General features: G+C 47.2%; 1 protein-coding gene across 6 annotated transcripts in view; it reads right to left on the reverse strand.

The window, feature by feature from the left end:
- The window catches only part of LOC142092843 (cystathionine beta-synthase-like protein), a 33,589-nt gene that overhangs the window by 17,789 nt on the left and 3,529 nt on the right, over positions 1-12,271 (reverse strand). Inside the window, exons 3-7 of one of the 6 annotated variants that reach the window (XM_075173379.1) lie at positions 11,071-11,218; positions 10,160-10,268; positions 2,163-2,293; positions 887-1,098; positions 192-298 (exon numbers count right to left, since the gene is read on the reverse strand). In XM_075173379.1, coding sequence (XP_075029480.1) covers positions 192-298; positions 887-1,098; positions 2,163-2,204 — 361 coding nt within the window. In that variant the 5' untranslated portion in view covers positions 2,205-2,293; positions 10,160-10,268; positions 11,071-11,218. Of the gene's footprint in view, positions 1-191; positions 299-886; positions 1,099-2,162; positions 2,294-3,602; positions 4,010-8,547; positions 8,696-10,159; positions 10,269-11,070; positions 11,219-12,271 lie in introns of those variants that run through there. The other 5 variants (XM_075173397.1, XM_075173420.1, XM_075173408.1 and 2 more) reach the window with 5 other exon arrangements.

The raw sequence follows: 12,271 nt of genomic DNA on the forward strand, positions 1-12,271 counted from the left end.
GTACAAATTGAAAGATGACCAAATCTTAAAAACCTGAAGATCTGCCAAAGAAAAAGAGGAATTTTTCTCACCATTTTCTGCAGGGTATCTGCACTCCTCCTATGCCCAGGTTACATGACACTACGAACCAGGACTACTCAAGTTTCTGAAAGTGTTTCTTATTTTGATTTTCTGCCTGCAGCAGTACTCACAGAGTTCACACTTGAGCCCATACTGCTTCCCAATCTTGTTGATTCGCACCATGGGTGTATTGCCAACTTTATTCAGGATGCTTGGCAGGATTTTCAGAGGCTCTGGCCTGGTACACATACAAAAAAAGTCAGTGTATTCACAAAAGGGGCCACAGGCAGGTCACACAAAAGCAACACAGCATTTCCGATGCTTTTTATTTCAACCAGCTTTCTCCCTCCCCTTTACCAGGCTAGTTATTTTAGATATTTTGGTTTAAAAGAATGTCCATTGCATAAAAATTCACAAAACATCAAGTCCTTATCCAAAACAAGGATTAATGAGACATCAAGCCAACTACTGAGGCAAGAATGAAGTGCTCTGCACTTCCTCCTGGTATGAAGTAGCTTAGCACTGCTCAGAGTCAGCTATTGTACAAGCAAAAGTGCAATCTTTCATCTAGTCAGGGAACTGCTTGCCAGGTTACTTAAAATAAGTTAGTTCCAGACCATGTAGTTTCACATCTTTGGTGCAAGGCCCCTTGTATGCTCAATCTGGGTTCTTAGCTTTGCTTATACATGGAAATTAAGAAGCACCAGCATATCTACATGCTAAATAGCATCAATTTAAATCAGTCATCTTTTGTTAAATCCACATGGCTCTGAGGGGGCCTGGATTAGTGCTGTACTGAAAATTAGCAAATAAAAGTAATACTTACAGAGTGGTATGACGATGTGGGGAGGCAGAGAGGGGTTTCCCAAGCTTCCACGTGCATTTGCTAGGTGTATCAGGGCGGATCCACTCCCTGTCCCTCTCATTAGTCTTGCAATTCTCATTGTCCATCCCACCAGGGAGAAAATACTTGCCAGGTGCATGAGGGCATGAGTTTGTATCTGGCTTGTCCTGGGAATGAAGTGTAGGCATTTCATCCTTGGGGGAGGGGGAAGGAAAAAAGAAGGGGAGGGGGGAAGAGAGAGAGAAAAAAGAGGGGGGAAAAACCTCCCACAAATGAGAGAGTGATTTGTATGCCTTGCTGTAACAAGGTCAGAGCATCTTTTGAGACTATCAAAGTTATTCAAGTTCTGCACCACGAGAAACCACCTATTCACATCATTGACCCCCCTACAATAGCTAAAAATCATGTTACTAATAAGCCCTTATTCTTGCCTCTGTCCCTTTACCAGCATATCTATTTCCAGTCTAGCGTTTCAGCATGCAGTTCTTCTGAGGGAAGCCTGAACAGAAACTACTCTGGTGGCAATTTTCAAGAGAGCAGTATTGTCTGTAAGCCCAAAGGGGCAATGGCAACAAGTAGCTTTTAACACCCAAGAACAGGTTCTGCCACTGACTATAAGAGATCCTGTCACTATACCCAAGACCCAGGTATTAGGAGAGAGAGCATAGTATGTCTCAGTTAGACGAATCCCATCCTCAAATGTCCCAGTCTTATTTTTCCCTTATATGAAAAAGGTCACAACAAATGGGTATTTTAATGATCAGTTGATGTTTCCATAGTACTGCGAAGATGGGAAAGCATTTCAGCATACTTTTGATTTGCCAAATCCTTACACCAAAACAAGAATCTTGCACTGCAATGCTGAGTGCAAAAGCTCAATACAGTGCCCTACATGAAGATAACTTAAACATACCGAAGCATGTGCTTACCGTAACAAGAAAACAGGACTAGTCTCATAGGACACACCCCCTCACACCAAAAAAAATAGTTCTCTGAAATAAAACCTCCCCATTCCAAGCAGAGAGGAACAGAGTAAGACTACTTAGTGACTAATTAGAAAATGGTGCCAAAAGACTCTGCATCACTACTTGTGATCATGAAGGACAACTCTTCCAGAAAGGCCACTGGTTTCAATAGCACCTACCTCCACAGCATTCCAGCAAAAAACCTAGAAATCCCTCTGAAAACAGATAGAGCTTTCCCAAATTCTGGTGACAGAAAGACAGGCAAATAGTATTCCCCAAAGATCAATGAATACCTTAGACACAGAAACAGGTCTTTCTGATATCAACTTCTCCATGTTCTTTGGTGAAGGTGATGGCACAGTAGACTGGACTTTCTTCAGGAGACCGAGTACTGTGGGTCACGAGACTGGAATCCTCTTCAAAGCTGCAGATCATGCAATTTAGGGGGGGGGGGGAAAAAAAAAAAAAAAAAAAAAAAAAATCAGGAAACAGTCTCTCGTCAGGGCAAGATACATGTCCCACTTCCATAGGGAAAAAAAGAAGCTGCAAAACAAAGTGAAGACGACTTGTATAAATACGATAAAAAAAAAATATCATGCAGCAGAGGTATTGCGCAAGATCGACGGAGAGTCTCCTGACCCTGTTCTTCCCACATTACCTAATCTTCCCTCTGCCCTGCCCTCCATGGTTCAGATCCAGTAAAGTAAGCAGAAAACATCTCTATTGGACTGTCTGCAATTCCATAAGCTTGAAAGCCACACAAAGTAATAGAAAATACTCCAGTTCACAGGATACCTACTTCTAGGGACACCTACTTCTAGCCATCACCAAAAGACCCTGTACACAACTTAGGAAAAGGCTTTATACAGGAAAAGTTGCAGAGGCCCCTCTACCCTTGAGAAGACCAAAAATCTCACAAGTTCCTACCCAAGCTGAATTAGTGTTGCATGCACAATTACAGTGATGCTGGATATAACACACACAGCAAACACTTCAACCACAAGGAAGAAAGGAAGCCTTCTAGCAGGCTTTTTGTTTCAGAAATTAGTAAATATAAAATGCAAGCAGTAAGTTCACTACTTCTACTCCAGCCAGTTGTTCATAAAGCCTGCCTGCTTCCTTTCCATTGAATACAAAAATCTGGCTGAAGTCTTGGAAAGTGTGGGGTTTTTCACCAGTGGATTCAAGCTCTTTCCATTACTGAATTGTGCTAGGCGTGGAAAGGGTCCCTGGCCTCCTCCTCCTTCTTCTGACAAATGCACACAAAACAGACACAGCTTAGATCAGACAGAGTTGATGGTCTGGTGACACACTGGAAAAAAATCTGAATCACAGGATCAGTGAACTTTAGCATTTGATCCTGCAGGTTGACATGCACCACTAACCACTACTGCCTTATGCACACCAATTCTTTCCTTACCTGCTGATCTGAAGAAAATGCCTAAGGCATTTAAACTGCCCTCCTTTAGGAAAAAAAGCCTCTGAAAGTGCCAACTTTCCAGACTAAGGCTTGAAATAATTCTCCTTCTGGATATAAAGACTTCCATGCCACCAAAACGATTCGATTCTACTTTATTTAGGTTAATACATGCTCAAGAGCCAAGATGGACTACATCCTGTCCTAGACTACCGACCGGGACTAGACTGAAAAGACACCGGTCCAAGAAAGCTAATATCCTATAAGTATACATAATTTAACACCAACCAGTCTTTGTTCCCAGAAATTAGCTTACTTCCAGTTCCAGAGTGAAACCCAGCCTTCATTTCTATTTCTAGAAGGTGCCTGGTTCACAGTTCAGAATACCAGCACTTTTTTCAGTAAAGAAGTAGTACTGGAGAAGTTTCAAGGCTTCCTATAAGCCACATCCACGTGCTCCTTCAGACAGCTGGCATGCCATACCAGACATAGACACCGGCTACCTCTGCTCACAGGTAACACTGACAATATTTATAAAGTCCATCTAATACGGGTACCTTGCTGCCAAAGGATAAACCATTTCAACGTGCAGGAAGAAAGCAGCAAGGGGTTATAGACAGGAAACAGCAGATTTTGTTAATCTTCTAGGTTCTCATAAAATAGTAGTGCAAAAAACACACTTTAAATCACCAATCCTCAGTGTCCTTCAAGAGGGTTCAAAAACTGAGGAGAAAGGGAGAGAAATTCATTGCAGTAAAAGTTTCAGAGGTTTCAAAAAAAAAGTGTTTATTCTTTGTATTGACAGCAGGAAAGAAATGAAAATTGCCTTTTGGAGGATTCCCTCCAAATTGGGCAAGACAATACCATCTCATTTCCTCTATCGTAAGGCAAGAAAATCCACAGTCCACCAACAGCAACACCCATCATCTCTTGAACTAGAAACAGCAAAAGCTATATTTATTGCCTTCAACTAAGCTGTGAGATTCTCTCACGTGTTTAGAGGAACGGCAATCCTCTCACGTTTGATCAAAGCTTCAATAATGGGGCTAGAACTTTGAACAAAAATGAGGAGAGAGAAAAATCTAACCACAAGCATTGCCAACAAAAATCCTGTCACCAAATACTAACCTTAAGCAACATAATTCGTTGGAAGGAACACAAGCTCCTGTTCAATAAATCCCTTCAAATCAGCTTATTAGGCATTATTTTAAATAACGCCACACCCACCCAGGCCAAAGTAGATAGGTATGCATATATGGATTTATAAAGTCAAATTCTAATCATGCTAGTAGAGAATCAGTCTCAGCTATGGTCAATCTAATATCTTAGAGTTTTGAAGAAGGACAAAATCCTAAGACAGACTTGGTTGCTCTCCAAGTACTACAGGACTCAGTAGAGACACAAAAGCATCTGCGATGGCTTACTGTTATACCAAAGAAACAGGTCAAGAGCGCAAGGGCGACTTGTCATGTTCATAACCAACAGGAAGACCTCAGATCTCCGAGCTCCTTCAGTGCTACTGATGAGCTTCCTGACACACCACCCAGAACATCCCACTGGTGCTTACAGCCCTAGATGATGCAACTTCAGCAAAACAGGGGGCAAAGGTAGTCAATCTAAGATATCCAAATTCCTCCCAAGACCTATGATCCTGCCTACAGGCCAAATCAGGCCATAGGAAGCTGGTGAATCTTTCTACTGTGGAGATCTTTGGGGGACAAAGGAAAGAGGCTGAGCAGAAATCACCAAAACAGAGGACGATGGCAACTTTTTCACTAGCCTGACCCTCTTCTCAATCTTTCTTCTGGGAATGCAGACTGGGGTGACAGGACAAGAGAATGGTGACTGCTGCTCCAACTGCAACTGAATGCTGCTCAGAAAAGTCTGAGGGACGTAAGCTGCAGGAAGAGTTGCCCATCTTCAGGGAAGAAAATCTGTCAGCCTGAATTTGAGTTTGCTGTAAAAGGGAACACTCCCGTAACTAGCTGGGGGTGTGGGCAGAGTCTAACTAGAAAAGCCTGACTAACTTCTGCCATTATATCTGCAGAACACACGAGGCAGAAAAATCAGAAGGACAATTTATAAAGTCACTTAAACCTAAGTCACGAAGGGGATTGGGACATAGGCAGAGGTATGAGATCCAGAAAACCTCACGGGCAAGGCTCACATCTCTGGATCCATCTCCACAGGGAACCCAAGACCTAAACTATTTCTCAACTCCTACAGAACAGGATTGAAGGCCAGCGAGTGAAATTAATCCCCAACCAGACTGAGCTGAACTCACTCCATAGATATGTTAGGAGCTACAGTTTCTAAGGCTGTTTACAGTATGTGATGTCAGCACTAATGCAGACTTTTAAAGAGTATCATGTATGCGAGAACCTAATTAACTTGAGTCTTGTCTGAAGCAGAAATGAAGCTGTCTAGAAGGCAGGTGTAAGAGGTGGATCAGAGAGAGATGCCCCAAGAGTTGACTACTCAGCAAGAGATGAGATACAAGATTCCATTGTGCCTGAGAATAGGAAACTTTGACATTAAGCAAGTACTTTACTCCGTGAACAAGTAAACCACTGCAAACCAGTTGTTCTGCTCACTCTGAGTATCACAGGGTCTTAGAGAGCTTTAGGATTTTTACAGGTTACCAGATGTAGCAGTACCCATCCTTCGGAAGCTGTTTGGAAACAATACAGCTATAAGTGATTCAGGAGACAGCCATCCATTTTTTTGTTTGTTGCCCGCCCCCCCCCCCCGCTACTTCCTCAGTAGCAGGTAGCCATCGCTCCTGGCTCTGATGTCAGGAGACATCAAGTGACCTGAAGTACCTGGGGTATGAATTAAAAACACTGTGGCTCTAGGAAGAAATACTTTGAGAATCAACTCTTATCTGTTTTCCTCTACAGAGCAGATGAGCACGTGTGTCCTCTCAATGATCACTCTCCCTTTCAAGGCTGGACTGGCATACTCGTAAGCTTCCTGATAGGAAATAAGTTGTTCTTTAATACCTCTGTAACACTGCAAAGATGTTAAAACTTCAACAGCAAAGCAACTTCCACCACTATGGCAATTGTTAGATCAGCCAGTGAAAACATGAAAGTGTTCAGTCTGCCTTCCCCCCACAGAAGTGAAGCTGTGCATGCAGCCCTAACGCAGGTGTCTTCCGACATCTCCATTTCCTGAGCTCACTCCAACCCTGTCCAGACTCACGTGGCAAGTCTTCTGAGTGAAGACTGATGTCTTCAAGGAGCACAACAGCATTAGAGAAAAGACTGGAAAATGCCTTATCTGCATTTTAACCTGCTGCAGTCAGAAGCTTTCATTATTTCCTTCCCTGCTTCTAGTTCCCTCTCCTTAGTCAGCACACAAAGACGGACCAACACTACAGCCTGAACAGTGCTCTTGATCCACCAAGTTCACCAAGTACAGGGAGAGAAGCATTACCAGTAGTGTAACAGAGGCTCAGAGATTAAGCAAGTTGCCCAGCATGACAAAAAGAGGGAGGTGGAGCTCTGCTCTCAATTTCTGACCAGGTCTATGAAACAGCAGAAGCACATCTGTCCTTCCCCAGCATTGTGGTGCCCCCCCGCAAGCCACCACATCTTTTGTTAGCCGAGGGACCTCCAATAAAGTCTGACAGAGAACCGCTGATCACCACTGCCTGGGCAGAAAGCCAGCTTTTTGGCTGATGCATGTCTTGCGGGAAAGAGCAGCTGCCACCCACTCTGGCTACATCTGCAGAGCTTTTGGCAGGCATCCACAGTGCAACCATGAGCACAGTACACCCTGCTGTCTGCCTAGTTCCTATGGATCTCACATGCAGACAGCAGGTACCTGCCAATAGCCAGAGGCCAGCCTCTCCCAGCTGTCCTGGCAGCCTGCTATGCTGCCAGCGCCAGGCTAGTGACGCACCTGAGCCAGCACACATGCTCCAGGACACAGCCACCTGTGACCCTGGCTACCAACCACAATTTTTAGAAGTACTGCTCTGGCTTCAGGAAAGCAGGCTGGTTAACTCACATGCAGAGGGTCATGGTAGGACACTAAAGAGCCACCAACTAGTATCAAAAAGGATGACCTGTCCAAACGCCCCAAGTACTGGACCTAACCTAGCACCTAAACCTTACTTCATCAGTAGTGATCTCACTACAGCCATTCTCCTGCTGAGAAATACCAGGTCCTGAGCAGGTCTCAGTTTCCCAGGAAATACTTTTCCTCCTCTGATATAAAATCCCCAGATTTTACCTATCTCCATACTCTTGAGTTTTCCCTTCTTTCTGCAGCACAAGTTTTGCAGAACATGGAGCTCTCATGCCTCAACTCAGCAGACTCGTTTGAAGGGTAAACAGTCTGAGCAAGTTTGCTGGAACAGGGCCCAGCACTCCAAAACCTCCATGGTCAAAGGCTTTAGGATACTCAAACAGGAATAGGAGAGGAATTGCTCGTCTTTCAGCTAATGGCTGGTTCAGTAATATGCCAGCAGCATTACTAACATTGCTATTGAAGTAGGTTTCATAGGTCTCAGCCAAGTTCAGACCCTTCCTAATAGGGGAAGGGCAATGCATACAATAAAATGTAATAGAAGAAGCTTCTCAGTCCACTGTGTTAGCCAGGCTTGCCAAAAAATTTTGGCAAGAGACCGCCACGGTACCCGTGAGAACAATGGATGAAAGACCAAGAGCAGCTGAAGAGCTGGTGCCAACCCCAGAGAGAAAACCAAAAGGAACAATGTCATCTTGCAAGCCTGTATAAGAAGCAGAATGCCAATCCTTCCTCCTCCTCCTGCTCCCAGCCCGGAAGGGGCACTCCGCAGGCACCCTCTGGCCGCCCAGAGCATCCCCAGCAGCCGGCACCCTCCCGAGGCCTGCGCTCCCGTCCTCCCTCAGGGCTCCACTTGCCCAGAAGAGCTCCGAAGCTGCCTATTCCTCTCTTTTCGTAAGTAAAAAAAAATAAAAGAAAAGCCCACCCGTGTAGTACGACCACATTCACCCACCAGCCCGCAGCCCTCCATCCTTCCCCACCGCCCGAGGCAGCCCCCCGCCCCCGCCACGCCACAGTGACCGTTTAACGGCCACCCCCGCTGAGGCGAAGGGCGGTGCAGCCCACCCCACGCGGCACCGCCGCCTGGGGAGGGGGGGAAGGGCACGGCCACCCCCAGCTCTCCTCCCCCACCCCACGCCCGCGGATGATGCAACGGGCGGCGAGGGGGATGAAGCCGCCCGCAACGCCACGGTGCCACCGCCCCCCCGCTACGGCCTCCACCTCACCCACGCGAGCCGGGCGCTCCCCAGGACACCACCGCCGCTGCGGCGCGGCACACCGGCCAGGGGGAGGGAGGGGAAGGAGGCAGAGGCGCAACGGTAGCCGGCCGCGCGCGGGGGTTAAGAAGAGCCCGCGAGCCCCCTAGCCCCGCCCCGCCTGGCGCCGGCCCCGCCCACCCCTGCCCGCCCACCGCCCTCCGAGGGGGAGGGAGCGGGAGCGCGCGCGGCGATTGGCCGCCACGGGGGCGTTGGCGAGTCAGAGGCAGCCAATGGGGAGGCGGCGCGGGGCCGCGGGGCACTGCCGCCTGCAGCCGTGTGGCGGCCGGGCGGGGCCGGGCCGCAGGGTAGGGAGCGGCCGGCGCTGCCCGGCCCCACGCCGCGGCTGTGCGGGGAAACCGGAGGCAAAAGGCCCGGGGTTTCTCCAAACGGCCTTCGCGGAGCCCGGGGCGAGGTCTGTGCCCGGGGGCGCGGGCCGAAGGGGGCGTGCCCAGGCCCCGGCCTTCGAAGGCGACGTTTAATGGCGCGCCTGGAGGCAGCGGAGGAAGAGGCAGGCGGGCCGCTTGTACCTGCCGAGCGCCGCCAGCGTCACCGGCTGCCTCTCTCATTCGGGGAAAAAACCCAAACCACCGCATCGGGGGGGCTGCTGTGAGGGGAGTTTCACGGCGGGGTCCGCAGCCCCCCCCCCCGGCACTGGAACCCCCCGAAAAGGCCCGAGGGTTGCGCTGCCTCGGGGCACCCGGCGTTGCGGGCCCCGCCGGATCGGTATCAGGAGAGAGAGAGGGCCGAGGCACCCCCGGGTCTCATGTCAAAGCCTGGAAGTACCCAGCCCGCGGGCAGGGAAGAGCTGGTGAATCCCCCGGCGGGGAGGCGCGGGCCGGGTACGGTGCCGCAGAAAGTAAGTGCAGGTGTCTTGCGGAAACAAACCCAGACCGGCCGTTTCGCCAGCAGCGAACCAGGAAATGGGTTTGTCCCAAAAGGTGCCAGGCCCCAAGCACGTCTCTGGAAAACACCTAAACGCTTTCTCTGCTTTAAGCTCCCGTGTTGCCTACGATTTGGCACCCGTCTGCTGGCGCGCTCGCCGGCTCAGAGGCAGGCTGCGTGCTGCCCGTGAAGAAGGAGCGGCCATCTCGAGCCCCGTGGGGGGCTGCGTCCTGGCCGAATTGGCTTCATCTCTGTGCGTCCTTGTGGCACCAATGCAATGGAAAGTTATTACGCTCTGATGTAATTATTACACTTCTAATGGTGTCCAAGAATGTGATAATGAGGTATTCACCTGGGACGTCGCTCAGTGTCACAATGGCTGCATTTGCGTTGTTGTGCATGGAGCTTCACGATGCATAACACGGGGTGCAGGTGAGTTTAAGACACTCAGGTCAAATTGTCTCAGAGTAATTCTTGACTACCACAAGGTGCTCCAGATTATGCAGAAAGTTAAAAAACAGAACAGAAATCCTTGCATGGAAGTATGAGATACCGAAAAGGCTTACCAGAGTGAAATGTCTCGAGAATGTAGCTTGTTGCTGTGGAAAGTCCAAGCTGCAATTTCTTCTGTATCTATAAAAAATACCAATACGGAGAAAAGCGATTCAAGGTAGCTTTATTTTAGAACATGACTCACCCTGAAGTGTTCCACGCGCTTTAGGTAATCGAAGGAGTGGAGACAACTGTATGTCTCCATCTGGACACATAGATAGTGCATAGTATAGCTATTTGGGGAGTACTGCATGCTGTATACAAACAAAAAGTAAGAAACAGGATGTTTTAATCAAGTGGTAAAAATGACAGGGGAGACTTTACAACTGGATGTGATTGGTCTGAAGCTGCATGGCCAGTCTTAGGGTCACAGAGAGAAGAGGATCTCTCTGGTAAGAAAATGGCCCATGACTAGAATGTGGGGTGAAATTTATGAAAAAACACAGGAAAAACACTGAGCAATTAAAAACAAATCAAGAGAAGAGCCAGGTATTTTATATCAGCCTTAAATAAACAGCAACACTGAGGCTGCTGTTTCATTACTTATGCTAAAAATCCACGCTCAAATTACACAGAAAAATCCATGTTGATGACAAATTACATTGCTTTTTCACTGCCCCTTTCTGGATCAAAATAGATGTAAACCTACTTTGAATTCCATTTTGTTATTCTCATTTTCCTAAAGAAAGATTTGCTAGAAAATACTGCTGTTAAACAGGACAATTATTTACTTTAAACCGCAATTTATGATTGAAATACACATGTAAAGTGAGGTTTGCACAAGTAACCATTAGCCCCACTGGAAAAACATCCACTGGAAAAGCATGTGGAATGAGATTCTAGCTTGCATTTGGTACAGCTAAATTACAGAATGGCACAAGAGGAATCCAGAGTGTGAAAACGGTGACGTTAAGAAATTGGGTATAGGAAAAACCATGGGACACCAGGGCACACATGAGGCCCAGCTGCAAATTGAATATTTGGAACAGAATGGGTGCAAGTGTTTGAAAACTGGAGTCGTACCCACAGAGGGTACCTAAGGAGGGATAACCATACCTTTTATGCCTTTCAGGAGGGACTGAGGGAAGAGGCACTGAGTCAGCTCTTCTGTCTGAAAAAGTGCCAGCCTTGCAGCAACCACTGCAACTTCAGGCAGATGGGTATCGAGATACAAAATCGGCAGCACGGATGGATTTACCAGATCCTGTAAAATGTGAAACAGATACCTCAGAGGAGACTTGTAAGACCAAGTGACAGCGCTAGGCATGTTGGAAACTATCTGAACATAATATGTGAGGCTAATGAGAGGTATTTGTAATTGCACCACAGCTCTGCACTCAAAATTTGATCTCTTTCACCGTGGCAGCAGCCAGGTGAAGGTAAACTGCCAACGCTTACAAGAAAATGTGAGTTTTGACTTAAAAAAAAACAACTTAAAAGATCTCCACAGCAACACCTGCCCACACTGTGCCATTGGCATTAGTGGCATTAAAATCAGTCATGGTGGCTGGGAATGAATACACAGAGCTTTGCTCCACCCCACTGCCCACTAAATCATTCTGGCTGAGCCCAATCAGCAGGACACTTAGATTAATCTTCAACCCAGCTTTGCGAATAACTCCCATAAATCAGCAGGTCACTACCAATTTCATAAGTGGAGCCACTTGAGCCATTTCCTGAGATCTGACAGTGCTTAGGATTATTTTTCTCCCCAGGAACAAGAGGAGTTGCGGTGAGGGTTGGTATATAATCAAAATTATTATTTGATCAGCGTAGCGGTGATGTGACACCGACTGCAATATTAACATAGAAATAAATATCTTGTTTAGGAACGGCAAGCAGAGAATGTTGTTTCTTGTATCAGTGATGAGTAGACATGCTGAAGACTGAAAGGTTGAGGAGAGAGATCCCTTGGACTTCTGCAATCAGTGATCAAAGGGAGGGGGAAAAGAGGTAAATGCTGTTGTGGTAGGATCACTGAAGGAGGAAGATCAGGTGGAAGAGTCTTTTTGTGAGCGACTAATGAAGTCACCCACAGAACCAATGGTGCTTTGGTGGTACCCAGAGCCCTTTTGGGAAGGGAGAGCACGAGGCTATCGCACAAGCTCATGGAAATGATTTTATACAAAGGGAGGAAAAAGCAGCCCAAGGAGAGCCACTCCATATTTTAACTGCTTGGGAGTGGCTGCAAACAAGTTGGAGGACAGAATCATACTTCAAAATGGTCTTTGACAAACTGGAGAAATGAGATGAGAAA

Source organism: Calonectris borealis, chromosome 1 (assembly GCF_964195595.1).
Source record: "Calonectris borealis chromosome 1, bCalBor7.hap1.2, whole genome shotgun sequence".
NCBI lineage: Eukaryota > Metazoa > Chordata > Aves > Procellariiformes > Procellariidae > Calonectris > Calonectris borealis.